The 27,931-nt window shown below is 59.7% G+C and overlaps 1 protein-coding gene and 1 long non-coding RNA gene across 5 annotated transcripts in view; both read left to right on the top strand.

Annotated features, from left to right (window-relative positions):
- ABLIM2 (actin binding LIM protein family member 2) overlaps positions 1–27,931 on the top strand; it is a 137,250-nt gene that overhangs the window by 45,369 nt on the left and 63,950 nt on the right. For 2 of the 4 annotated variants that reach the window (XR_009601182.1, XM_060417696.1), the window contains exons 7-10: positions 9,193–9,280; positions 14,152–14,210; positions 20,017–20,073; positions 21,897–21,974. Coding sequence is in view for 3 of the 4 variants with exons in the window: in XM_060417696.1 (XP_060273679.1) it covers positions 9,193–9,280; positions 14,152–14,210; positions 20,017–20,073; positions 21,897–21,974 (282 nt within the window). In the remaining variant the exon portion in view is untranslated. The remainder of the gene's footprint in view (positions 1–9,192; positions 9,281–14,151; positions 14,211–20,016; positions 20,074–21,896; positions 21,975–27,931) is intronic. The other 2 variants (XM_027971246.3, XM_027971263.3) reach the window with 1 other exon arrangement.
- LOC132660028 (uncharacterized) lies at positions 1,919–5,408 on the top strand. The gene is made up of 2 exons (XR_009601184.1): positions 1,919–2,541; positions 2,636–5,408. It is a non-coding gene; the product is annotated as an uncharacterized LOC132660028 (long non-coding RNA).

Here is a 27,931-nt window from a genome sequence, read left to right as displayed (position 1 = left end):
GCCCTTTGCTGCAGATCCTGCTCTGAGCAGTCAGCCCCCCTCCCACCCGACCCAGCTGCAGGACTGAAGCTTCTGGAGAATTCCCCCACTGGGGCCCTACCTGCCGCAGGGCCCCAAAGACTGTTCCAGAGCTTCCGAGCTCCATCCTCCCAGGGGCTGCTCCCCACCCCCTCACACCCCAGCCTGCCAGCCACAACGGCCTTGTCTGAGATTTAACGGGAGAGGGTCCAGGGTCACTCAGGGCTGTCTTCGAAGCTTCCTGGTCAAGGCTCTGTCCCTCCTCCCATTCACACTCTCTCCCACCTGTTCTTGGTCTGAACCCCTGTGCCTCCTGTGGGAGGCAGGCCCCCTTCCTCCCTGGGGGGCCCACCTCCCCCCTCACCTCCCCTCTCACCTCCCCTCTCACAAGGCATCCCCCCCAACCCCCGCCTCCACTGGGGCCTGACCCTGCCCTGCCAGCAAACTTCCTCCCTGGGGGGCCCACCTCCCCCCTCACCTCCCCTCTCACCTCCCCTCTCACAAGGCATCCCCCCCAACCCCCGCCTCCACTGGGGCCTGACCCTGCCCTGCTGGCTCCCTTCCTCCCTGGGGGGCCCCACCTCCCCTCTCACCTCCCCTCTCACAAGGCATCCCCCCCAATCCCCGCCTCCTCTGGGGCCTGACCCTGCCCTGCTGGCTCCCTTCCTCCCTGGGGGGCCCACCTCCCCCCTCACCTCCCCTCTCACCTCCCCTCTCACAAGGCATCCCCCCAGTGGCTCCATGAACAGCTCCCATCCCCCTCTGCTGTCCCCCCCTTCACAGTCAGGTGTCTCCATGGGATGCTGACCTGCCCCCATCCAGCCCCCACCTCCTCCCCAGACCATGCTCTGCTCGCCTCCCCCAGGCCCGTCTCTGTGTCCGGGAGAACACGTGCTGGCCAGCCGCCACCCCACGCGGGGCCGAGCCTACTTGAACCCAGGCTGCCCAGCCAGGGCCCCCGCCGCCCGCCCCCCCCCCAGCCTCTCGTCCTGTGGAGTCACTGGTGGGCACTGTTCTGCTTCAGTGCTGCCCGATGCCCTGAGTGGGGGCCTCTCAGGCTCTGTGGGCTGGGCATCACTGCTGCAGGTGTGGGTGGGACGCTCCTGACCCGGACCCTGTGGCCGCCCTGCCTCTCCCAGTCCTGAACCCACCTTGTGCCTGCCGAGCACCCCCCATCCTCAGAGCGAGCCAGCATCTCCTCGGGGGACCCTACAGAATGCCCCCCTGCTCAGCGGTGGCCCTGGGGGTGGCGGGTGGGGTGGGGGGTCTCCCCTGACGTATCAGGCTCGGAGGCCAGGGAGCGACCCCGTCTGCATGTTATCTTTGTTGGGTCTGCCTGTTAGCTCCCTGATTGACATTCAGTGCTGGGCCCAACACAGGCTCTGGGGTTTGGGCACTGTGAGTGGGGCGTCCCCTGGTCCTCCTTGACCGTGAGGAGCAGGAGAAAGGCAGGTCTCCGTGGAGGGTGCAGGAACCTCCCGGGAAGATGAATGCTTTGTTTTCGCCCCTGCGGGTGAGCTCCGGCGCGGTGGTGGCTGAGTCGTCGGCGGGGCCCTGCGCGGCTCAGAGCATCCTCCGCGAGCCGGCTCCGCAGAAGGGGGGCGGCCGTCACCGCGGTGGCGCTGCCTGGGCTCGGCCCAGAGCCTGCTGGCGACCTGGCTGGCCAGGCGGAGGGCTCTTATTGGGGAGCGGTGGGGGGAGGGTGCGGCAGGTGGCCGGCCGGAGACAGGACCTGCAAACAGGACAAGAAGGATCCAGACTGCCGGCTGGAGGGTGACGGTGTCTGTTCCTGCCGGCCTGTCCCCGGAGGGGTGCTGCACAGGGGCCTTGGGAAGGCAAGGGGGAGTGACTGCTTGGACTGAGCTCTGGTGCCAGGACTACGTGCAGGTAGGAAGCTCCCTGGGCCGGTGGGGAGGCCGTGCTGGCAGAAGGGGGGGTGGGCTTGCTGGAAGCTGGGCCGATCAGCAGGGGTGAGATCCTTGAGGCACCTGCCACTGGCCCCGATCCTGCTGACTTGCCTCCCAAGAGGCTGTCCTCTCCAGAGCCCGAGTAGGAGAGCAGCTCGGGGGCCCCTTCCCCGCCTGCAGGAGTCTGTCGCGTCTGCGTGCCCGGGCCCGGAGCCATCTCATGCAGGCGCCCGCCCGCCCGCGAAATGTGCCTTTGACTCCCTCAGCCACGCTAAATACTCAGCATCCTCTGCCCCATGCCCACATCCTGTGTGTCTGGGGTGTCTGTCCCCATAAGCCCGCTCCACACTGGGTCCGCAGGGGACCCAGGAGGGGCTGACACGGGCCCCCACCCAGTGGCTGGCTGGCTGGCCCCCTGGAGCGTGGGAGCAGCCCTGCAGGGCTGGCTCCCAGGGATGGAGTTGCTCTGCGGACGAGCTGGAAAGTGGGCTGGTGGTGCGTGGCCAGGGGACCGGGCTCTGAGAAGACCAACCAGCGTCTGATCCGGAGAGGAGGTGCCCAGTGAGGGGGAGTCCGTGGCTTGGTGCATCACCACCTTCTCCTTTCGTTCTCACTGGTATGAGCAGGAACAGGTGGGAACGGGGGTGGGGTGTGGGCACTTCTTGCTCAGCCCCACCCTCCTTAACCTCGGTCCCACCTGCCTCCTGCAGCCTGGCTGTCTCCATGGTAACGAGAAGCCCAGGGTCCCTCCGGAACCACTAATTAACCCCCTCATTCCCTTATTGCTTCCTCCCTGCTTCCCTTCCTCCTACCCCTCCTTCCTCTGCCCTCCACTCACCTTGCAGACCCTTCCTGAGCTCTGTCCCACCCCGGCCTGGGGGCTGGGCTCCCAGGGATGACTGTGGTAGGAGTTCCTCTGCCTGGAGGACCCCTGGGGGGTGCGGGACTGGTCACCGGAACGTTTCTCCATTCCAAGTGGACCGTCTCCATGACTCCAGAGCTGGCAGATTTGTGCCCCCCTCTCCTTTCCAGCACTTTCCTTTTCACCCTTGTGAGCTGGCAGGACTTTTATCACAGAGAGAAAGCAAGCCCCGACTCTGAACAAATAAAAGCCTTTCCGAAGGACAGAGGTGAAGTCAACTTTTCTCTCTCTCTTTTTTAAATTTGATGAATGTGAAGTCAACTTCTCAAGGCCCCAGCTTCTCTCTCTCTCTATTTTTAAAGTTTAATGAATGTGTTTATTTTAAAAACATGCTCAGAAGGAACACTTGTTTGTCATAAACCAAAAATCATCTGTAATGAATGTCATCATCCAGAAAAAAAACTACCGTTAGCATTTAAATGTCATCCTTGCTCATTGTGTGCACACACACCCACATAGACACACAGACACACACTCAGATACACACAGATACACACACAGACATACACATAGACACACACAGATGCACACAGACACACACACTCAGATACACACACAGGCACACAGACACACAAACAGATATACATAGACACACAGAGACACATGAAGACAGATATATGCACGCACACACAGAGATTCACACTCATACTCACACAGAGATATACACAGGCATGCAGACACACACAGGGATAGATGCACAACAGATATACACAGACACCCACAGACACACACACACACAGACCCCCATGCAGGCACCACGTGCTGACTCACCTGCAGCCTGACGCCACGTCCCCGCTCAGCACCAGCAAGGAGTGGCGTCTCCACTCCTTGCCTTCAGCCGTCCATCCGTCAGCACGTTCCCGTGCAAGGACCCTGGGCCGACGTGCTCGCTGCAGGACTTCTCAGAGCCATGACAGCTGACATGCCTGGAGGTGGAGTGTGCTATCTCTCTGCTCCCACACTCTGACCAGGATCCCCCTGTCGCCTAGGACTCCGTTAGGCATGATGGGTGGACACTGTTTCCCTATTCCGAACATCTTTATGAGATACCCCCTCTGCATGAAGCTCTGCTCTAGGGCCTGGGGACAGCAGAGGACGAGGGGACGTGGCTCTGTCCTGGAGCAGTCTCCCCAGGTTGAGTGAGGGTGAGAGAGGGGCAGGGCCAGGGGGCCACGCCAGCCTCAACATGCCCCCCCCCCGAGTCCCTGAGCCCAGCACAAGCCTGTCCTGAGGCCAGTGGCATCAGCCGTGGGTCCAGGCTGACTCAGGGGCTCTGGGGGAGGGGGCTTTGCTGACATGGCACACAGCCAGGCTCTTCTTTTTGGGGTAAAATCTCCTTGGGCGAGTCTGGGGTGGCAGGGCCCTCTGTGTGGGCTCCTTCACCCCACCCCACCCATCCCCGCTGCATGCTTCCTGCTAAAGGTTGTCGATGAGCTTCCTGGTAAATTTCATTTTGTCAGTATGCTCTATGATTAGACCTTTTAAAGATCTGGATCCGGTTCTGGTCATTCGCAAAGGAGACTAAATTAGCTTCAAATCCGGGGATGTGTCAGGAGCAGCCACAGGGAGCTGGCCGTTCTGGGCTAGGGGGGAACGTGTGCCCTACAGGGCTGGCCCTGCGGCGTGGGGCCCCAGGGGAGGCCTCAGAAAGTAGGCAGAGGCCAGGCTGGCTCTCCCGAGACTGGAAGAGGCCATGCAGGAATCTGGGAGGGGCAGGGGGTACCTGCCTCTGATGGCGCTGCGGGAGGCCCAGCCTCTGTGCTTCCCCTGTGGAGGAGGGAGCAGGGAGGGCTGGCCTGCTCCTCTCGGCAGGGAGGAAAGGGGGCTGGGGACCCAGAGGCTCTGCCACTTCGTGTTACCAGCCCAGCCCTCTGCGTTTGCAGTGCTTGGAGCCCTCCCCTCTGCCTGGGGGTCGGTGAGGAGCAGAGCCCACTCAGTGCCCCTGGAGGCTGTGTTCCTAACGAGCCTTGTTCTGCTTGATTAAAGACGACAGCCGCTTGTTGGAAGGCACGCGGCATCGTTGTGAAGGTGCACGCTATAGAATCTCATGGGCTTTTGATCCCCTTGGCAATCTGGGCCACCCTGAGCCCCACCTGGGTTTAAGGGGCTTGTGCCGCCTGCCGGCCGGGGGCTCGGGAGTCGGCAGCACAGGTGCTGCCCGGGGGCTGACGGCTGAGGCCCTTCTTGGACAGTATTGGGGGGGTGATGGAGCAGGAGGTGCAGCCATGTTCCGATGATGGGGAACGCCTGGCCGGCGTAACCACACCAGCAGTACCGAGCAGCGACGGGACTGGTGGAAGGCCTGAAGACTGGACTGTGTTTGAGCTTATGCGCCTGTCTTGGTTGGCCTGGGCTGCTATGCTGTGAACTGCTAGGCTCAAACAATAGACACTTATTTCTCACATTTCTGGAGGCTGGAATTCCGAGATCCAGGTGCCAGCCCTTTGGGTTCCTGGCTTGGAGATGGTCACTTTCTCCCTGTGTTCCCCCACGGCAGAAAATGCTGATGCCTCATCTCATAAAGACACTCATGTCCTTATAAAACACCATCGGGGCCCCAAGAGTCGAGACTTCGTTTCTTTCCGCGGACAGATCTGTGAATAGGCTTCCATCGTGTTTGTCCCACTCGCCCAGTGACGACCCTGTGGGCTGCTTCTACCTTCTGGCAGTGACGCTTCTATGCGGATTTATGTGCAGGTTCTGGGTGGGCGTGTGCCCTTATTTCTCTCGCTCTCTTCATTTTCCTACATACGGAGGAGTGGAATCGCTGGGTTATGGGGTAGTTTTATGTTTACCTTTTGGAGTCACTGACACTGTTTTCCCAGCAGCTGCACCAGTGTGCAACGGCTCCACCTTCTCCACATCCTCACCAGCACTGGCTATTTTCCATTTTGTTTTATTTAAATTAGACCCGGTGACCCCAGTGGTAAAGAATCTGCCTGCAGTGTGGGAGACTCGGCCGATCCCTGGTCAGGAAGATCCTCTAGAGAAGGGAACGGCTACCCACTCCAGTATTCTTGCCTGGAGAATCCCCCGGACAGAGGAGCCTGGCGGGCTACCGTCGATGGGGTCTCAGAGTCGGACACGACTGAGTGACTCACGTGTTCACTGCCACTGGTGGGCTGAGGCAGTATCTCGTTGGTGTTTGGGCTTGCTTTTCGTTAAAGACAGTGGTGGTGAGCATCTTTGACTTGCTTCTTAACTGTTGCTGTATCTTCTTTGGAAGAAAATGTCCTTTCTCGTCGTTTACACGTTTTTTAGCTGAGTCCTTTGTCTTTTTGTCATTGAGCCGTAAGAATTCTTCATATATTCTGGATCCTCAGCCCCTATCAGATCTATGATTTGCAGATACCTTCTCCCATCTGTAGTTTATCTTTGCACTTTCCTGATAACGTCCTTTGATTCACACACGTTTTAATCTTTACAAAGCCCAATTTATCTCTCATGTTGTTGCCTCTCGTGCTTTGCACATCCTATCCAAGAGTCCACTGCCAAATCTGGGGTCAGCAAAATGTACTTTCTTCTGTGGTTTTATACTTTTGTGGGAAAACTCTTTTATTGGCATGTAACACACAGAGGAATCCATGAATCTCACAAACTGGGCACACCCAGGCAACCAGCACCCCGACCAGGAGGACACATGCCCAACACCCCAGACACCGCCTGGGGCCCCCAAGGCAGCCACCACCCTGATTCTAACCGTATGGGATCTGCTCTACAGTGTCTGGTCTCCGAGGCCTTGGGTCTTCTGAGGCCTCCGTGTTGATTGCTCAGGGAGTGGGGTTGTCGCGGGGGGCGGGGGCAGGGAGACGCGTGTGAACATGGGGTGTGTGCTGCAGAGTCAGGGACCGCCCAGCTCAGGGCAGGGGTCGCAGGACCAGACTCCTGGCTCTGCCCCTCCTGCTGTGTGGCCTTGCTCAGCTTCCTCCACCTCTCTGCGCCCTGATGAAAACGAGGCTGTCCCAGGGGTGGAGACCCATCAGTGTGGGAAGGGGCATCCCCTTGCTCCTTACAGAAACAAACAGTTTGCTGGTTGCTGCTGTTTTTGGAGCTGGGGGTGAGGTCGTCTGCCGGGGGCTGGGCTGGGTGGTGCTTTCCGAATCAGTTCAGTTCAGCTCAGTTCTGTCCGACTCTTTGAGACCCCATGGATGGTAGCACGCCAGGCCTCCCTGTCCATCACCAACTCCCAGAGTTCACTCAGACTCATGTCCATCGAGTCGGTGATGCCATCCAACCATCTCATCCTCTGTTATCCCCTTCTCCTCCCGCCTTCAATCTTTCCCAGCATCAGGGTCGTTTCCGGTGAGTCAGCTCTTTGCTTCAGGTGGCCGAAGTATTGGAGTTTCAGCCTCAGCTTTCCAAGTGGAGGGAAGCGAGTGGACGCAGGGCCAGCCCCTCACAGTGGCCGCGGGGCTGTCTCTCCACTCAGCCCTAATTCTCCTTGGTCTGGCTGGGGTTTCAAGCCTGTCCTCTTCGAAACCGTCCCCATGGCTTTCTCTGCCCACCTGCCTCAGTGTGGACGTGCCTTGTGGGTATGCCATATAGACCCCCAAGTGGCTATTGCAGAGTTTCTGCTATGTGACATCATGAGGGTGGGTTGTCCCCTCTCCCCCCGCCGACAGTGAAGGGGGTGCCTGCCTGGGGAGGGTGTGAGGACAGGTGTTTAGAGCGCGTGAGTCCTCAGTTGACAGCAGAGACCTGGTGGCTTCCGTTTAAAGCCAGGGCTGTTCCAACCCCTCCACTTACACCTCGGGGTAGGAGCTGCTCTGAGCACATGGCGTTTTCACTGAAATGGCAGCTTCACTCTCGCTCCATCTGGGCCCACCACTGCCTCGTGACCTGCTCCCCAGATGTATCCCTGCGAACAGGGGTTCCTGCAGTGGCCCCAAGCCAGTCCTGCCCTCGGAGGCTCACTGTCTTGTGGGGAAGAATTTCTGAATGAATTATCAAACCCTGTGACCATGGGGCTGTGGGGGACCCCGAGCAGGGGAGCAATCAGGGGCAGCTTCCAAGAGGAGGTGGCATTGGAGAAGAGTTTGGGAACGTTCTGGGTGGCCCCGGGGGGAAGCAGCTCTTGGCCTGGAGACGCTGGGCCACGTGGACTGGCACCGCCAGCCCCGCGCAGGAGAGGAGTCTGTTTTGGATTCTTCTTCCCCGATCCTCAGGCTTCTCTTGTGGCTCAGCTGGTAAAGTATCTGCCTGCGGTGCAGGAGACCTGGGTTCAATTGCTGGGTTGGGAAGATCCCCCCGAGAAGGGAACGGCCACCCACCCCAGTGTTCTGGCCTGGAGAGCTGGATACGACTGAGCGGCTTTCACTTTCAACTTTTCCTCCAGTACTCGAGGGTTACCTGGTTGGCACCAAAGTCACCAGTGGGGAAGGGGCAGGAAAGTGAGAGGCTTGTGATGAACTTTCACCTTGTCACTTACTGGTGCAAGAGTGAGTATCCCTGACTCAGATTCATGAAGGGGTGATTAACCTTCACATCTCAGCAGACAGTGAGCAGGGGTTACGTCCACATTTAGCAGCGGGCTGCCCCCACCCGCGGGTGAGGGAAATGGTCACTGTTCCGTCATGCTGAAGACAGTATTTGGGGTGATTTTTTTTTGGTACCGTGTAGAAATAATCCCGGGTGTGGCTCAGCTAGTAAAGAATCTGCCTGTGACGCGAGAGACCTGGGTTCGATCCCGGGGTTGGGAAGATCCCCTGGAGAAGGGAAAGGCTACCCACTCCAGTACTCTGGCCTGGAGAATCCCATGGACTGTATAGTCCACAGGGTCGCAGAGAGTCGGACGCGACTGAGCAACTTTCTCTCTCATGTAGAAATAAGTCAAACCTGCCAGGGGCCTTTGTTTTGATAATTTTTCTATTTGAGTTGGATGAATTTTAAGAACAATAAAAACAGTGAAACACTCATGGAGAAAAGGGAGCAATAGAGACGAACATGACCCGTCGTTTTCACCCCGCCTGTCCTGTCCCTCCCTTTGGGGAAGTAATGTTAGTTCAGTGTCCACACAGAGATACAGAGGACCTGGCCCCCTCTGCCTCCTGGCGGTAGTGGAGACGGGAGAAGTGGCTGCTTCTGGAGGTGGGTCTCTGCTCCGAGGCCTGGCCCCCAGCGGACAGTGGCACGTCCACACACACACACCCTGGACAGCCTGGAGCATCATGGGCCCCGACCCATCCCCACGGATGTGGACTCTCCCCACACGGCCGGCCCTCCCGCCTCACCTGAGCACCTGCGTCGGCGGTGGGCGCGGTGGGGGCAGTGGGTGGTGGGGCCCAGCTGATGCTGCTGCCCCGAGCCCCTGGCCCTGGCCGACACCTGCGCTTTGTGCTTTTCCAGGCGGGGGAGAAGCACTACCACCCTCTGTGTGCGCTCTGTGTCCGGTGTGGCCGGATGTTCGCAGAAGGCGAGGAGATGTACCTGCAAGGTAAGAAGAGGGCCGTGCCACCCGGGATTCGGGGAGCCAGACAGGCGCTCGGGGACCCGCGCCTTGTCCCGGGGTGCTGGCAGCTCAGTGAGCTTTCCCGCTGGTTAGGGAGCTCCGCCTCCCAGTGGGGGCGGGGTTTGGGGCTAGGGCTGGCAGGCTTTCCCCACAGGGACCCTGTTCAAGAGCAGGACCCAGGACTGGTGGACGTGTGGGTCCCAGTAGCATGTGGTCTGTGGTTGCTTCGAGCCTGTCCTGAAAGGCCCTTAGCCCAGGGTGAGGTGGGCAGGCAAGTCTCAGGGTTTCCCGCCACCCCTACCTCTACCTCTGCAGGCTGATGAGGGGGAGTGGAGGCCACGGGCTGCTCCTGAGGCTTCTTTCCCAGTCAGGGGAGTCGCCAAAGCGCCGGTAAAGAGAGCTTTAGAGGAAGGCATGGCCAGCCTTGTCACCCGTTCCGTGGGAAATCCTGGACCCACTCACCACTCAAATCACAGTAACAGTAGACTAAAGGCGTCCTGTGGCCCCAGGCCTGGAGGGACAGCAGGTCACGGCCAGTCGTCCCCTCCCTCCTTCTGCAGGGGGCCTTCTTCGTAGCTCATTGCTGCTTGTTTAAAAAAAACTTACACCAACACTCAGACCGGCGCACCCAGCTCCCAGCTATTTCTTTACGTGTTTATCGCCTGGGGTGCAGGCAGTTCTCCTCTGAACTGTACTCAAGTTTTATCATTTTGACGAACCTGTCCCCCACCCCACCCCCACCCCCACCATCTGTGGCTCATTCATTCCTGACCTTGATAAAGATTGTTCACATACTTGTCGAAACGATAGGAAGACATTTTTCAGTTCATGGCAGTCGGGGAGAGGGATCAGGCCGAATTCTACAAGGACAGTGCGGGGGATTTATAGCCAAGGCGCTGGGGGTCGGGGAAATGTGTGGATGGAAAATTATCAAGAGGAGAACCGGAGGGGGACCCCTTGCTGAAGGCAGGCCTGGGGCCTAGACGCCAAGTCGGAGGCAGCGGCCGAGGAGCTTGGGCATATGTCAAGGGTTGGGGAGTCCCTGCGCCCCCCGGCTAAGGCAGCTCAGCAGGATTCTCGCTGGGCCTGGGTTCGAAGGCTGAAGGCCTTCCCTGAGGGGCCCGGCAGGGGATGGTGGGATGCCAAGACCCCTCCCCTGCCCCCCACCGCGATCACAGTGTCTTTTCTGTCTCGTGACCCCAGAGGCAAGCTGAGCAGGCTGCACAGTGTCCCCCAGATGGGCCGTGGGATGACTTCACCCGGGGACCATGTGTCACACAGGCCTGCCTTTCTGAGACAAGCTCGGGGGCTGACGTCAGCCGGGACGGTCCCGGGCCTGGTCCCCAGTGTCCCCTCTTGTTCTTTAGTCTTGAGAGCTTATCAAAGGGGTCCTTTGGGCCCCTCCCAGCTGTGCCAGGATGTCTTGGGTGGGGAGGAAGCCCCCTGCAGCCAGAGGCGCCCACCCCCCACCACGACAGCGCTTTTGGGACGTGCTGACACCACGAACGGGAGCTCAGGACACGAGCTCGCCATCAAGGGGACCCGGTCTCTGGACAAAGATGCTCTTCATGGCTCTGGGCTGAGGCCAGCTCGCCGTTTCTAAAGCTAGACCTGCCCTGACCTCCTGTGGAGTGTCAAAGCCCGTCCCCCCACCTCCCGTTTCCCAGTCTGTGTCCTGACGGTGCAGACCCACCTGGTGGTATTCACGCCTGCTCCATGGAGCACGGGAGTCGCACGGTGAGGCCCCCGCCCTGTATAGACACCATGGGACCCTCTGCCTGCCTGGTCCACCTGCGTGCTGGGCTCCAGGAGGGTTTGTTTGATGGATGAATCCCGAGCAGTAAAAGCTCAGAGGAGCAGGGTCACGAAGCCTCTGGCCTCCGAGGGAGATGAGGCAGCCCCCCCACCAAACTCCCGCCAAATACCAGCCCCGCCTTCCAGCCCTGAACGCACCTGCCTGTCTGCAGACTCGGTACCCACAGGGGAAGAGGTTGGCACTCACTCATTATCAGGGGTGGTTGTTACATTAGTCGCTCAGTTGTGTCCAGCTCTTTCGCAGCCCCATGGACTGCAGCCCGCCAGGCTCCTCTGTCCCTGAGATTCTCCAGGCAAGAATACCGGAGTGGGTTGCCATTCCCTCCTCCCAGGGGATCTTCTTGGACCAGGGATTGAATTCGAGTCTTCTTGGCAGGTGGATTCTTTACCACTGAGCCACGAGGGAAGCCCAATTATCAGGGGTACCCAGATTAAAATAACGGTTAGATGCTATTTTTCCCATTGGATCAACAAAGGTTGAAAGGACAGACATATCCCGCTATTTGGAGAATTGGAGTAGGCGGACCTCTTACCTGGCTAATGGAGTGAAAATTGTGAAATTGCCAAAATGCCTCACAAGCCTTAAAAATACCCAGACTCTCTGAGCCAGGAGGACCCACTTTTAGGAAGCCTTCAAGTCAGTAAGAGAGACGAAGTTGGAATTTGTGTTTCATGGAGTTCCCATGACTTTATTAAGAAATAAAATGTTGGAAATAACGGTCAGGGAGCAGATAAAGAGATTCCTATTGATCCTTACAATGGAATATTATGCAGCCCTTAAAAGTTACGCTTTTGATATTTGCGTATGTGGAGGAACACTAAGACATTTTAAAGCAAAACTCACAGAACGCAAAGCTGTGCGAACGCCGTGTTTCGTGCGCATGTGTGCGCTGGATGGCAGCGAGTGGGGGGCGACAGATGACTCCCATTTTCCTGCCTATTCCTTGAAGGTCTTGGTTAAACTTTAATAAAAATTTAAAAAATAGGAAGTCCTATTACCAGGACTTCCCTGGTGGGTCCAGCGGCTAAGACTCCTCACTACCAGTGCAGGGGGCCCGGGTTCGATCTCTGCTCAGGGAACTAGGTCCCACGTGCTGCAGCTAAGGATCCTGCATGCTGTAACCAAGACTTGGGACAGCCAAATAAGTTTTTTTTTTTTTTTTAAATAAAAAAACATCTATTACCTTTGCAATCATAAACAATATATTTTTTTTAATAAAAGCTCTCACACACCAATCAATTCCGTCTCTCTGGGAGCTCCAGGTTGGTGTAGGTGCTTTTCCAGCGAAGGGCAGAAATGAGCTCCCTCCACAAGGGTTAACGCGTGCGACCTAGAGATTTTGCAGGCAGAAACAGGCTGCAGCTCCGTCCTGCTCCGTCGAGTCAGGCCCCCCACTACATCTGCTCTATGTGGCCTTCTGGGGGGCCTGAGAGTGGTGTGGACACAGCTCCTGTCTCCAACGGGACGTGGGCTGGCCTGGCACCAGAGGGCGGAAACCTTCCCCGGCAGAGGGCTGTGTGAGTGGGGTGTGGGTGGGTGGGGGGCGCAAGGGGGTCCGGCTGAGGTTCAGTGAGGGAGAAGGCGGGGTTCCCGGACCCTGAAGCTATTACCCTTGCTTCATCGTGTTAAGTTCTCCCAGTGGCCTGCTGAGGTAGGGTTATTGTTGGCCCCGAGTGAACGTGGGAAAAGCCTGAGGTCTGGGGAGGTCGAGTTTGAATTAGAGAAGAGCAAGACCCTTGCGTGGGGAGCTGGGAGGGCGCTGGTGGTAAAGAACGCGCCTGCCAGTGCAGGAGACGCAAGAGATACACCTTCGATCTCCTGGAGGAGGGCATGGCAACCCACCCAGTATTCTTGCCTGGAGAATCCTGCATGCTGTAACCAAGACTTGGGGCAGCCAAATAAGTAAATTTTTTTTTTTTTTAAAAAAGAACATCTATTACGTTTGCAGTCATAAACAATAGGAGGAGCCTGGCGGGCTATGCTCCAGAGAGGCAGACACGACTGAAGCAACTTAGCACACACGCAGGGCCCTCGGGGCCCTGGGGGACCTGTGACCTTGACGGTGGGGCCATAGATGGGGAAAGCTGGGTGGGGCTGGCATGACCCAGACAGCTCAGACACCCTGGGAAGCAGTGAGGGGCTGGGCCTCCAGCCCACAGTCCCGCTCTCCAGCCCACACCTCAGGTTCCCCCCTGAGGTCCTCCTTCCTGCCTTCCAGCTGAGAGCCCCGCCCCAAAGCCCTCACCTCCCATCCAGGTCGTGCCCAGCTCCACCCTGCACTGTGCCCATGGCTGGGCTTGGCCCCTGCCCACCTCACGGAGAGGAGCAGTGCCCTTTATCTGCTGCCTGAGTTATCTGGCTCTGAGGAGAAGCCACCCACAGAGCGCTCCTCGAAAGCCTCCTCTGGGAGCTGGGGACCCGAGGGCCCTGTGGGAGCGCTGGCTCATGGCGATGCGCTGGCTGTTTATTCCATGCCAGTGGGACTCTGAGCCCCAGAGCCCTGAGAGCTGCAGACCCAGGAACAACCCGTGACTCGGCACAGAGGAGGGCGGTGGCGCCCCCGTGCGATCATCACAGAGGAGGGTGGTGAGGCCCTAGTGTGATCATCACAGAGGAGGCAGTGTGGCCCCAGTGTGACTCGGCACAGGGGAGGGTGGTTGGTTCCTAGTGTGACTCGGCACAGAGGAGGCCTGTGGGGCCCCCGTGTGACTTGGCAGAGGAGGGCGGTGGCGCCCCCGTGTGATCATCACAGAGGAGGGCGGTAGGGCCCCGGTGTGATCATCACAGAGGAGGGTGGTGGGGCTCTAGTGTGATCATCACAGAGGAGGCCTGTGGGGACCCCGTATGACTCAGCACAGGGAAGGGTGTTTGGTTCCCAGTGTGACTCGGCACAGAGGAGGTTCGTGGGGTCTCAGTGTGACTCGGCAGAGAAGAGCGTGGTGGGATCCTAGTGTGGACACCGACCCCCTCCTCCTGACCCTGGCATAGCCCCACCTCTGGGAATCCAGACTAACTCTTCCTCCTGGCCATCTGTCCGCAGGCTCTTCCATTTGGCACCCAGCATGTCGACAAGCAGCCAGAACTGAAGACAAAAACAAGGTTGGTGGAAGTCAGTCTCTTCCGATGCCCTTTCCCCAGCTTCCGAGCTACATCACACAGTTGAGACGGCTCAGTGGTTAGTCCTAATGGGCCATGGGGCAGGTGGCCTGAGGCCCGCGAGTGTCCAGGTGGAAAGAGCAGACCAGCTGCTGGCCGGCCCGGGGGCTCCCCGCCCTGGCCCTCCTTTGTTCAGTGGATGCCGATGGCTGCGAAAGTTCAGGGACCACTGAAAAGTTAGCACCTCTCCTGAGTCCCCAAGAACGTCCATGCCTCTGACGCCAACAGCTGCTTCTCAGCGTCTCCCCAGCTGCCCTCAGGTTCAAAAACAAGAAAGAAGGACTCAGTGAAAAGTGTCGCAGCCCGGTTAAGAGGGTGGAGTGGACTCAGCCCAGCGTGAGGCAGGGTCCCGGGGGGAGGTCTGGACCCAGGCTGCCACCGTCTTTGCCTGGTGGAGTCCAGATTCCGCACCTCCCAGTGCTGGCACACACCAGGTGTTACCAACCACGGAAGCCCCGTGGCCGGAGATCTTACCGGGGCTCCGTTAGTCGGTTGACTGGCCTGTTGATTGATTGCCATGTGGTTGCTTTCACTCTCCTGGTGACATCACCCAGGACCGCCAGCATCTCAGGGCTGGTCTTTCTGGCGTGGCTTGCCCCACCCTGAGACCTTAGGGGTGTGGTGAGCACCCTCCCCCTGAACAGAGATCTCCAACCAGGTGTGACGCTGATCACCTTCCAGAAGCGGGGCAGGACCTGTGTCTAGGCCATGCCAGCCCTCCCCTCTGGGCCGGGGGAGACTCCTCATCCCGCAGAGGCCCTGCTGGGGTGCCCGGCCGGAGGTGCCATGTGAGGGAGGGGGCTAGCCCGCCCCGGGGCCTCCTGGGCTGGTGTCCCCAAGAGAGACAGAAATCAGTGCCCCGACAAGCAAGTGATGCAACAAGCTGGCAGGGCCGGAGAGCAGGGGAAGGACCAACTTTCATGAAGATGGTGACGGTGGGGACATGGAGGGGGTCCTCCAGAGGAATTGAGTGGGAGCAGAACCCTGAAGAAGGGTGGGGGTCCCAGGAAGGGCTGGGGGCTCAGGCAGAGGCCCCAGGGCAGGATAGGCAAGCTCCCTTTCGCTGGGGCGGTCAGCAGGGCAGGGGTGCTCCGCCCACACCTGCAGAAACACGATCCTCCCACCGGGGCTGCCCTCTCATGCCTGGCACCCTGCCTCCCAGCAAACTCATCCTGTGGGCTCTCAGATCTGCCTAGAATGTCGTCCCCTGAAACCCACAGACGCCTCTGCTCACATCCTCTTCCCCCAGAGCCTCCTCACCAGGCTGCAGGCGCCTCCATCCTGAACCCCCTGGCCCCGACCCAAGCCCTGGCAGATGACAGAGAAGTGTTTGCGGGATGAAGGGAGGAAGTGAATCTGGGCGAACTGCAGCTCAGGGCACCAGCCCTCCAGTCCCCTCAAGGGGAGGTGTGGCAGCCAGCTTTGCTCTGTCAGGGACCACCCCCACCCCTGCACGACCTCCACTGGGATCCACACCCTGAAGACCCCAGGAGCGAGTGCACCCGTCCCCACCCCTGGGGGGTGAGTCCTGTGTGACCCACAGAACTCCTGCCCTCGTTTCAGCGACCCCTGGTCTCCCACGCCCGCCCCCATGCAGGGCGCCCAGGCCTCGCCAAGACTTTGAAAGTCGCCAAACAGGCTACGGGTGAGCCACTGGGCAGATGGGCCCTTGAAGACCCTGGTGACTCAAATGCCCCATAGCAGGGGCGCGGGGCGGCGAGGGGGGGGGGATCCCTGGGTGGGGGTGGGGAGGGTCTGAGTGGAGTGGAGGCTGGAGAGTGAGGCAGGGCCCCAGGACGAGCGTGGGAGGCAGACTGCTCTAGTGGGGGTGATTCTCAGTGCCCCCCCGAGGGTCTCCGGCACCTGCGTGCATCAGAAGGAGACCACTGCCCCAAGGAACTCAGGCCCGGAACGATAGGAGCAGAGCTCTGCTGTTGGGGGCACTCTGCTGTTTGCTGGGGATGCTGGCTCTGCTCATTGAGTCCTTTAGTGACACTTCCACTGTGGGAGTGAGGGGGTCCAGGGATGCCTCAGCCGTGGGGAGTGGGTGGGGCCCGAGCGGAAACCGTCCCCTGACCCAGCAGAGGCGGTGGTGCTCAGGGCTGGGAATTTGCGGCGTAGGGGCTGGTTCGCAGATCCACCCTCATGAACGTTGTCCTAGGAGACGGGATGGGTCTCCGGCTGGTGGAGGGGCCCCTCCTCCTCGTGTGGGCCCCTCAGGGAGGGTGGGACCCAGCAGTTCAACAGACGCTCGCCAAGCCCGTTCTGAAAGAAGTCAGCAGAGGGAAAGCCTCCCTTTTCCTCTAGCAGTTGATTTCAGTGGGTCTGGAAGCCTCTGCTTTCCATGGCTCCACCCCTTCACGAGTCTCATTCAGCACACCTTCAGCGAGGGTCTGGCTGGGCCAAGCCTGGTTCTCAGTCTGGGGCGCCAAGGTGACTGTCACAAGTCCTGGCCCGCAGCTGCTGCTGTTCGGAGGAGCAGGGGCCTTACCTGCAGGTCGCGTCCGAGGGCCATGGGGACCATCCCACTATACCCGGCATGGCGTGAGGGCCTGGGGAAGGTGGCCTTGGGCCAGGGCGGGAGGGCTCCATGGAGGAGGACAAAGTGCCCAGGGTCCTCCGTGCCCTGCGCCTCCTCTAACCAGGTCAGGGGGACCAGCGCCAACCCTGGATGCTGGACCGACTGTTGAGCTGGCCTCAGGGCCTGCAGGGAACCCAGCGGGCCTGGAGGTGGCAGGCGTGTCTGCTCTCAGCCTGGAGCCCCCGCCCTGGATGACCGTGGGCCACTGGCCCAGCCGGAAGGAGGCCCTCTGGGCGCTGGAGGCTAGCAGGTCAGGGCAGAAAGAAGGACCATTGTCTCGGGGGCCGATCATGGCCGCAGAGTTGGCTTCCGGAGCTCGTCTCCACAGATGCTTCGGGAACATTGAGGGCAGAGGCCAGCAGCCTGGGGACAGCTGTCCCTCATATCCGGTGACAGGATCCAGGCCCTGGTCATGCCCTGCGTGTCCCTTGATTCACCCTCCCCACCCCTGCCCCTCAGAGCCTCTTCCGTCTCGCCTGAAAAATGAGACTAAATGCTGGGCAGGCCAGGCAACAAGTGGACAGGGCAGTGGGTGGATGGGGCAGTCGGTGCGCAGAGCAGCGGGTGGACAGGGAGGGCATAGATGACTTTCCCAGTCACTCGGGCCCGTGGAGACAGCTCTCCCAGCCAGCTGACCGCCCCTGGCCTGCGCGGCAGGAGAGAGCCGTGTTTTTCTGTAGCGTGCGGTGAGTGGGAGCCAGCTAACGAGCATGAACCTGCCGGACCTGGTCAGCTCTGAGTCAGCCTGGCAGGGTCGGCTCGGCGGCCGTCAGCCCAGGCAATACTGCAGAGGTGGCATCACTCTCTGAGTCCAGCCTCTGGGCAGAGGTGGCTCTGCTGTAACCTGGCAACCCAGATGAGAGCTAAGTTGCCCATCTGGAGGGGTGCTCAGCAGTCAGCTAACTAGGCATGCCAGGCCCAGTGGGTTCCAGGACCGCTGTCCAGCCCCCGAGGCCAGCTCCGGGGTCCCTGCGAGCGAGCCAGGAGAGGGAGAACAGCCCTTCCTCACTCCTGGAAGATCCCTGACTCTGTGCCCCCCCGGGGGGAGGGCTGCCCCTCAGGACAAGGATGCGCGTCTGCCGAGGGTGCCTGGGGGGGTCCCGTGGAAGGCTGTGGTCCTAACAGCCCATCCCCAGTGCCTCGTTGGGCGTCGGATCGTACCGTCGTTCAACACACGGTCCCCGAGCACCTGCTGTGCGTCCCAGGCTGGGCACCAGGAACACAGAGGTGAATGAGGGTCCCTACCCTGCAGCGTCTGGCCGGGGATAGACGCATGGGCCAGCTCCAGGGTGCAGGACGCTTGCCTGCCAGGCAGGGAGGGACAGGGCTGGCTGGATGGGCCTGGCGGGCAGGGTTGAGGGAGAGCCTGGCTTCCTGGAGCCAGGGCTTGGCAGGTGTGCGGAAGGGTGGGTCACAGGGGCTGGCCCTGCTCTGGGTGTGGGGTCCGAGTCTGAGGAACTGTGAACAGGCAGGGATCGAAGGAGGATTTCGGAGCCGTGGAAAAGGGCGGCCCTGTGTCTGCTGAGTAGCTGGAGAGGCCTTGGTGCATGGAGAAGGTGGTCGGGACAGGGCCAGCCTGGCGGCTCCTGCCCCGGTGGGACCAGAGGGAGCCTGGATGGGAGGGCTGGTCTCCCCCAGGCTGCGGCTGTCTGTGGGCACGCCTACCCTGGGGGCGCACGGAGGTCCTGGCTGCTTACTGCGGGGCTGGGAGGGGGCACCCAGAGGAGGAAGCCAGAGCCCCTGCACTGACCGTGGGGCCAGAGAGAAGCCAGGCTTGGTGAAGCTGCCCCGGGGGCCCGAACACAAGGACGGAGAGACTGATCCCGAGCGAGGCTGTTCTAGCGGCATTCGCAGCGGCCGCCGGGGTGGGAGAGCCAGACCCGCTGTTGGAACCTCTGTGGCCTTGGGCCAACCACCAGCCCGCTTGGAGCCTCAGGCCCTCGGCTTTAACGTGGAGACGAGCGGGCACTGACCTCCCTCTGTGTGTACAAGTAGCTTGTGTCTGACCTTAATAAGAGCCAGGCACCCCTCGACCCTGTTGTGGGACGGCGCTTCCTGGGGCTGGGCTGGGTGGACAGGGCTGGACGACTGCCTGGCCTTGGGCGGGTGTGAACAGCACCCTGGAGAACGCAGCTGGGTGCTGGGTTTGATTGTGAGGCTCCTTTGGGCTAGTTGGAGGCAGGGTAGAGAGAAGGTGAGAGACAGCCCAGGTCTCCTGATTCTGGGGGAAACCGCCTGGACTCAGCCCCCTTCCATCTGGGCTCCCTGACCCGGAGGACATTGCGGGGGTGGGGGTGCTGCTCCTCTCCCCGCCCTCGCTTTTCCTGGGCTGGGAACCGGGGTACAGAGACGGGGGTCACCGTGTAGCTGCTCAGCTGCCTGCTCGGGACCCTGAAACGTGCAGGAGAAAGCTGGACCCTCTTGCTGCCGTGCAAACAGCCCAAGCCCTCTACCACTGGGGTCATGGAGTCAGTAACCACGGTGCCGCCCTGACAATGCCAGGGAGCGCCCCTCGAGGCCCTCTGCTGTTGCTCTCAGCTCAGGGCACTGTCTTCTGAAACACCCAGTGTTGGCCGGCTTTATGATGAAGGAACTTCCTGTCGTGAGCTGGAATCAACTGAACTGAGATAAAAGCAAGGGTGACTCACCAGAGCCAAGTCCTTAGCAGGCTGCGCGTCTGAGTCCTCAGCAACGGAAAGAGCCTTCCAGGCAGGCTTTTCCATTTCACAGAGAAGGAAGCTGAGCGTCAAAGGTTTTTCTCAGATGTGTCAAACTCACAGGCATAGCATTTTTGCCTAGCAAAATGGGCCACCTGGCCACCGGGACAGCGGTAAAACACAGACTCTGTGTTTCCCGCCTTGCACGGCGTGTCTCCCTTGAAACCGCAGCACGTGATGTGTGTCTTCCTGGGGGTGGCCGAGCCTCAGGGGTCGGGCTGAGCTTCTCGAGGGACCCCAGCCTCTTGCCGACCTTTGCGAGCCCGTGGTCCGAGGGGACAGGCAGATTCCTGAGTTGATGCCCCATCCCCTGTGTGCAGCCGGGCCGTGGGGCCTCACAGAGGATGCCAGGGTGATGCCTGGGGTAAGGAGGCGGCTGGACCGGCTGGCGAGTGACCGATCGTGGCGATTCCGCGGAGCTTCATGCCCTGCCCTTCTCTTTCCTTTCCAGATGCAGACCCAGGTTTCCCACCAGGCTTGCCCGGGCGCCACCCCCTACGCCTGTCAGGTTTGCCCCTGCCGCCGCCTGTCGGGCTCTCGTCCGGTCCTGGTGTCGTCCCGTCCCCGCTGGTGTCGCGCTGAGTGTAGGAGGCGCTGGGGGTCATCTCCCCGGAGGGGAGGAGGGCGCGCTCCATGGCAGGCGTCTTTGTTGTTCAGTCATGTCCGACTCTTTTCAACCCCGTGGACTGCCACACCCCAGGCTTCCCTGTCTTTCCCTAGTGCCCAGAGCTTGCTCAAACTCACGTCCATCGAGTCAGTGATGCCATCCAACCATCTCATCCTCTGTCGTCCCCTTCTCCTCCCGCCTTCAATCTTTCCCAGCATCAGGGTCTTTTCCAATGAGTTGGCTCTTCACATCAGGTGGCCAAAGTATTGGAGTTTCAGCTTCAGCATCAGTCCTTCCAATGAACACTCAGGACTGATTTCCTTTAGGATGGACTGGTTGGATCTCCTTGCAGTCCAAGGGACTCTCAAGAGTCTTCTCCAGGTGTTAGCCACACCAGATGCGCTTAAACAGCGAACGGAACTGTCCTCTCAGCTCTGGAGGCTGCAGTTCCAGGGCCCGCCGGCAGACTTGGCTCCTCACGCGGCCTCGCCTCCGGGCGTGTGGGCGGCCTCGCCTCCCTGTGTCTCACCTGTCACCCGTCTGTGCCCTAGCCTCCTCTTTTCATGAGGAAGACAGTCAGATCCAGGCCTGTCCTGAAGACTCCATTTAAACCTGATTACGTCTCCAAACACAATCACGTTCTGGGGTCCTGGGGTGTGGGCTTCAACCCATGAGCTTTGGAGGGGAGCGGTTCAGTTCGAGATACGGCCCCTCCCAGCCTCCTGGCGGGAGGTGTGGACCACTGTGAGGGTCTGGACAGGACTTCATGGGTGAGGGGGGGACCTGCTTAGAAAACGAGAGGAGTTGGACTTCCCTGGCCTTCTGTGGTTAGGACTCCACACTTCCACTGCAGGAGGCACGCAAACCCTGTGGCCTGGCCAAATGAAAATACAGAACACGAGAGGAGCCATGAGTGGGGGGCGGGAAGCAGGAGCCCGTTCGTGGAGACGGGTTTCATTCGGATGAGGCGAGTAGGGGGACTGGAAAGCTAGGAGGCTGGGTGGTCCCGGCCAGCCAGAGGGCTAGACCAGGAGAGTCCAGGAGCTGCCAGGTCACGCCCAGCAGGTGGGGATGGACTCGGGTGCAGAGAGGGGGACGGGAGCTGGAGGAACACAGGGTCGTCACGGTGGTGGAGGGCCTGACCCAGCAGAGCAGAGGAGACGGACGGTTGTGGGGTCTGTCACCTCCGGGGTGCGGACGTCATGGTCAGAGATGAGCGAGGAGGGCTGGGGGATGGTCCCCAGCCGCACGCGAGGAGCAGGTCCCAGACGGGACGGCCAGACGGCGGCCAACAGAGGCGGGGCTGGAGGTGCTGCCGCGCGCCCCCCGGAATCGACTCGGAGAATCCGCTCTCCGAGCGCCTCGATCCTGCCTTTGCCGGCGGGGCGTGCAGAATCCCTGAAAACGCATCATCGCTTGCTCTCACCCTCCAAATAGAAAGATCATTTCAGCGACGGGGAAGCTTCGTGGTCGCGGAGCGAGCCCATCCTGCCCTGGGAGCACACGGCCCCTTTGCTGGCGGCCAGGGTCACCCGCTGTGTCTCCCGGTTGCAGCTTCCTTGTCGTTCATCCAAGCCTGCGTGTTTATTTTTCCACCTGCCCATAGAAAGGGTCTCGTGAGCTCCAGCGTTTCTGCTGGCGCTCTGCTTGCTATGGTTGCCTCCGGAAGGTTCTCTGCGTCGACAGAGCGCGCTTCAGCCTCTCCCTGTCTCCTCGTCTCCTAGGAAACCAGGACTTCCTCAGAGAGCATCATTTCTGTACCTGCTTCCAGCACCTCAGGGTCTCCGAGCCGCGTGATTTATGTAAGTCGGATTCTCTGTGGAGGGGGGAGGAGACCAGGGGCCCGGGGTCCTTGCTGAGTGTGCCCTCGGGGGGCACGGGGCGTGGGGCCGCGGGAGAGATTGGCACAGGCTCTGAGGCTGACTCGGGGCCTCCAGCGTGGATGTGTTGTGTGACCGAGGCTGCCCCGGAATGTGGCGTCCGGCACGCAGAGAGGTGTGCTCACGGCCGTGGTTTACAGCGGTGCCGGTGAGGACACCTGCCTGCACCCCGCAGCCAGGACTCGCCTGGACACACAGCGCTCGCCAGCCACGGTGCAGACCCGTGCCTGTGGGTGTGGAAAGTTCCTGACGTGTCTTGCGAAGGAGCATGTGAAGGATGACGTGCGTTCCGTGATCCCGTTCTCATTTATGTGTGTGTGTGTTCGTGTGCATGCATGTGTATTGTGTGTATTTGAGTGTGTGCGTGTATGTAGGCATGTGTGTGCGCACATGTATGGATGGATATGTGTGTGCGTGTGTCTACATGCGTGTGTGTGTGTCCATGTGTGTACGGGTATGGATATTGCGTGTGTGGGTGTGTGTGTCTGTGTGTCTGTGCACATACAAGTCTAAACACAATTGAGCACATTTTAACTAATTATTGACAGCAATTACCTCTGGGTGGTGGCTTTAGAAACAGAAGGTGACTGTTATAATTACTTGCTGGTTTGCTAGTCTAAAGAGCCTGTGCTGCGGGGAGGGAACGGGAAAGTGGGGTGAGCCCTGGACTGCAGGCTGGTCGGCCCGGCTTCACCCCTGCAGGCTGGTCGGCCAGGACGAGTCTCCTCCCCCATTCCCCCCACTCACGGCCAGAGCCTGGTCTTTCTCTAACACAATGGAGATTGGATTCCCTCCTCTCGACACTTCTTTTCAGCCCCCGGAACTCTCACTCTGGTTGGACACAGGGCCGTTCCTGCCCTAATGATAAGAGCCCAGGTTGTAGTCTGTAGAGTGAATAGCCGGATGACCCTAGGCAGCTGCAGACTCAGAGGTTCAGAAAGACGGCCTGATGTCACCAGGCCAGCTGTGTGCCCTCGGGCAAGGCGTTAGCCTCTCTGAGCCTCTGGGAGCTCACCCATACCTGCGGGACCACAGCACCTGCTGCCCAGGGCCACGGAGGGCCTGAGTGGGAGGCCCTGGGCACAGCCCTGAGCCCAGAGCGGGGCCCCAGGAAGCGCTCACTGGAGTTACTGTTGTGACATCGGTGCTTGTCTGTGGGGCTGCCGTACCGAGTGCCCAAACCAGGGGGGCTCAACCACAGAGACGTACCTTCTCACCGTCCCGCAGCCTGGGAGTCCGAGTCACAGTGTCGGGAGAGTCGGTTCCCTGCAAGGCCCGTCTCCTGGGCGTGTGGATGGCCGTCTTCTCTGCATGTCCTCACGTGGTCGTCCCTCTGTGCACGTCTGTCCTGACCTCCTCGTCACAGGAGGACCCCCAGGGTGCTGGCTCAGGGGCCCCCACCCTGCTGACCTCAGTTCACTTTAACCACCCCTTTAAAGGTCACTATCACCAAATACATATTCTGTAGTGCTGGGGGTTAGCGATTCCATGGAAAAAGAAGGAGGACGCGATCCACCCCAAATGCCATCATCATCAGGACCAGTGGTAGCAACTGTTACCATTTGAACGAGATCGTGTTCGTGGCACATTGAGTGTGGCCCTGTCCACAGGTGGCAGCTGCTGTTAGTGACTGCTCGTTGCTGTCGTTCAGTCTGACTCTTTGTGACCTCGTGGACTGTAGCCCACCAGGCTTCCCTCTCCCTCACCATCTCCCGGGATTTGCTCAAACTCACGTCATCGAGTTGGCGATGCCATCCAACCAGCTCATCCTGCCATCCCCTCCTCCCCCTGCCTTCAATCTTTCCAGCATCAGGGTCTTTTCCAATGAGTCAGCTCTTTGCATGAGGTGGCCAAAGTATTGGAGCTTCAGCATCAGTCTTTCTAATGAATATTCATTAGGATGAATATTTTAGGATGGACCGGTTAACCATGATTATGTTTTGAACAAGTTGCTGTTTGTAAGGGGCTTTCCAACCAGTCCATTCTAAAGGAGATCAGTCCTGGGTGTTCACTGGAAGGACTGACGTTGAAGCTGAAACTCCAGTACTTTGGCCACTTCATGCAAAGAGTTGACTTGTTGGAAAAGACCCTCATGCTGGGAGGGATTGGGGGCAGGAGGAGAAGGGGACGGCAGAGGATAGAATGGCTGGATGGCATCACTGACTTGACGGACATGAGTTTGAGTGAACTCCAGGAGTTGGTGATGGACAGGGAGGCCTGGTGTGCTGCGATTCACGGGGTCGCAGAGTCGGACATGACTGAGCGACTGAACTGAACTGAAGGGACTTGAGTACAGTGCTGACGTAAAACAGTGGCGTCAGCAAGGACGTTGGTCTCCGCAGTCCCTGTTACTTTAAAGATCTCACAGTAGGAAGCAGTAGAGCTAGCTTTGAGACTAGGTCTTCTCACCCCAAAGCTTGGGTTCTGCTCAGGAAAGCCCGTTGCTCAGGGCTGAAAGCCTTCTTCACCAGGCTGTTTTCAGCACAGCCACGGCCATGCCCCCTAGGCCAGGTCCCCTGACGTCCCTACCCTTGGGCAACAGGAGTTTGCTGAGGGTGATGGTGGGCCGAGAAGGTCCCCACCATCTGGGCGTGCCTTCAGCCGAAGTGGATTCTACCTGGTCACACCGTCCCAGCTGAGACAGGCTTCTTGCTTGGCTAATACCCATGCACCAGGGTTTAAAACAGAAGGCCTCAAGAGGGCTCATTGAACCCAGACTCCTGAGTCTGAAACACCTGCTCTCAGCTGACACAGCCGAGGTGCCTTGAGTACCAGGTAACAAGGCCCACGCCTGCTGCCGCCTCCAGCTCTCGGCACCCCACTTTTCAGACGCAGCTCAGAGAGGGGCAGGAGCCAGTCTGTCCCAGCCTCTGAGTCAGGGAGCTGCCATCCAAGGACACCCGGGCATTTCCAACACGTGGCCGGCGCCCGGCCTGGACCCCCGCCCCCCGCCCCGCCGCCGTCCCTCCCAGGTCAGGGCTGGTGTCGGCTCCGGTCAGCGGTGCGTCCCTGCCTTTCCTCCACCGAGGAGACAGGAGTCCGGTCGAGCACGCCTCCTCGGGCTCGCTCCTGCTCGTCTTCCCGCTCCCGCTGGTGTCTGCTCCCACCCTCCTGTGGTCCTGACTCTGCTCGGTGCTGGGCACACTCAGGACCTCAGGGCAGGGGCCTCGATCCACGCCCCGGCCCAGTGAGCTTTAAAGGGCGCCGGCCACCCCCTCCCGCAGCACCTGCTGTCGTTAAATGCAGCCTCCCCGCCCTCCTCCTTCCCCCATTCAGGAAGAGATCGCTTCCCCCTTGAGGTCCGCGTGTGCAGGAATGGGGCGGAATTCATCGTGCGCTGGGGCTAGCCTCTTCCCCATGGGCTGTGCGTGCCTGGCAGGCAGAGGTCGTGCCTCATTCATGCTAGCATGTTTACAGGATAAAACCTGGGCACAGTGTGTGTGTGTAATTCAGTCGTGTCCGACTCTTTGCGACCCCGTGGACTGTCGCCCGCCAGGCTCTTTTGTCCATGGGATTCTCCAGGCAAGAATACTGGAGTGGGTTGCCATTTCCTCCTCCAGGGGGTCTTCCCGACGCAGGGACTGAACCCGAGTCACCTGCATTGCAGGCAGATTCTTTACCATCTGAGCCACCAGGGAAGCTCAATAAATGGTGGGTTTTTTAAAAAGTTATCTTTTCACTGCTTTTTTCTGTATTACAGAAGTAACCCACATTTATTAGGGAAGAACAGTGATTGGTATAGAGACAAACATGAATGCCATTTATAGTCCTCCCAGCCAGAGTAGCCCACGTTTATGTGTTGAAGTACACGCTTTTGGTCTCTTTCTCTCCGTGCGCGTGTATTCTCTTTCTTCCTTTTTCACGAAGCGAAGTCACGGGGGCGATATTGTTTTGCACCCTCTCTTCCCCAGCCAGTAAGGCAGTGAGTGGCGGAGTGCACTGTATTATTGGCAGGATTATGTTACAGCTGTAACGTCGCATATGGCCACATCCTAGGGGCTTCCCAGGTGGCGTCAGTGGTAAAGAATCCATCTGCCAGTTCGGGAGACGTAAGAGATGTGGGTTCGATCCCTGGATCAGGAAGATCCCCTGGAGGAGGGCGTGACCACCCACTCCAGCATTCTCGCCCGGAGAATCCCACGGACAGAGGAGCCTGGTGGGCTACCGTCCACAGGGTTGCAGAGAGCTGGACACGGCTGAGTGACTTAGCACACACGCGTGCTGGATACAGTGTAGGGAGGAGAAAGCGGGGGGGAAACACTCACAGACGCACACAGCCCAGTGGCCTTCCGCCAATGGGAGGGCATAGCCCGTTGTCACGGCAACCACCCCAGGACCTGGATGCTCGGAAATGGATGTGTGAGCCCCGCTGGCTGGTGTGGCTGTGAGGAGCCGGGAGCACTTAGCCACCTGGCTGGGGGTTGAGGGTTGGGGGCCTCTTTTTGAGCCTGGCTCATGTTGATGGCATTGTCAAGCGCTCTCTCTGATTCCTGCAGTCAGGGGCTGACCCAGGGCCAGGTGGGCCTCACTGACCATGCGTTTGGGGCTGAACAAGCCAGTGGGCAGCTGAGCACTGTGATCATAGCAGGGCAGAGGAGCAGAGTGGGTGGGCACAGCCTCCCCCAGCCCCATGGCAGCATCGCCCTTTAGGTCAAGCCGTGTGGATGTTCAGAAATCCAGCAGATGGCGAGGCCCAGGTGGCATTCCCATTTTCAGGGGGAGACGAAGACCCAGAGAGTCCACCTGGCTTTGGCGAGTGCTCGATTGATTTTAGTTCAGTGCGGCATGCTTGCCCTGAGGACCGTGTCATGTCAATCGTGGAGTTAGAGGGAGAGGCTCCATGGTGAAGCAGAGTCCTGGGTCCACAAGCCACTAGCCTTGCGGGGAGGGGACACTGATGCACCAGCAAAGATCAGCACCTTTACTCAAAAGAGGAAAACATCCAACCCAGATGGGAGAGAGAAAGAGGAAAGGCTTCCTGGAGGAGAGGCCTCTGCTGACTCTGGAAGGACCAGACCATGAGCCGGGCAAAGAGTTCTGGGGAGGGCGTGTTGGAGGGAGGGATCTACGTGGTGGAGCCCTCAGGCTCTGGACGTGAGGAAGCAGTAAGGAGCTGGGTGTGGCTGGTTTCCTGGGCCAGAAAGTGAGGGGCTCCGATGAGCGGATACACAAGGCTGGACCTCCAGGGGCCTCAGTTCCAATTTCCCCAGAACAGAGAGGAGCAGCTCAGGAACGCTGATCAGGGGTCATCGTCATGACAAATGGCACACTCAGGGTTTGAACTCAGGTCTTGCGAGTGCTGCCCAGGGTTCTGAAGGGAATCACCAGAGTCTGAGACATCAGGTGTTCACTCTCTCAACCTATGTCACAAACGGCATGTGGTACCCAATGCCTCCCGGGAGCCTAGGAGTTGGGTGGTCAGGGAAGGCTTCCTGGAGGAGGTGGGCTAGAGCTGCCAGACCTGGGAGGAAGTGGGAAAGCTGGGGTGTCGGGGCTGAGCCTGGCTCACGAGGGCACGAAGGGGAGAGATCGTACAGCAGACAGACTGGAGACATCTGCCTCCAGACATCGGAGACGGCAGTGAGGGCCGTGTCACCTGCCCCGGGAGGGCTGCCGGGGGATGTGAGCTGGAGGGCGAAGGGGGCCCTGGAGCTCGAGGGACGTGGCCCGGGCAGAGAGGAGAGCTGCCGTGCGAGCAGCTCTGCACGCACACCGCCTGCTGTGCTCCCTGGCTGTGGGACTGCGCACGTCACCTGACCTCTCTGGGCTCCGCTTCTTCCCTTGTGGAGTGGAGGTCCTGTGTGTGCCCGGTCGTGGGCTTGGCCCACTGCTGTCTGGGGTGGAGCACAGAGCTCATGCTGCTGCTGGGGTTTGTTGGA

Source organism: Ovis aries, chromosome 6 (genome assembly GCF_016772045.2).
Source record: "Ovis aries strain OAR_USU_Benz2616 breed Rambouillet chromosome 6, ARS-UI_Ramb_v3.0, whole genome shotgun sequence".
NCBI lineage: Eukaryota > Metazoa > Chordata > Mammalia > Artiodactyla > Bovidae > Ovis > Ovis aries.
Note: the sequence above shows the minus strand (reverse complement) of the source record. Positions and strands in the feature narration are given on the sequence as shown.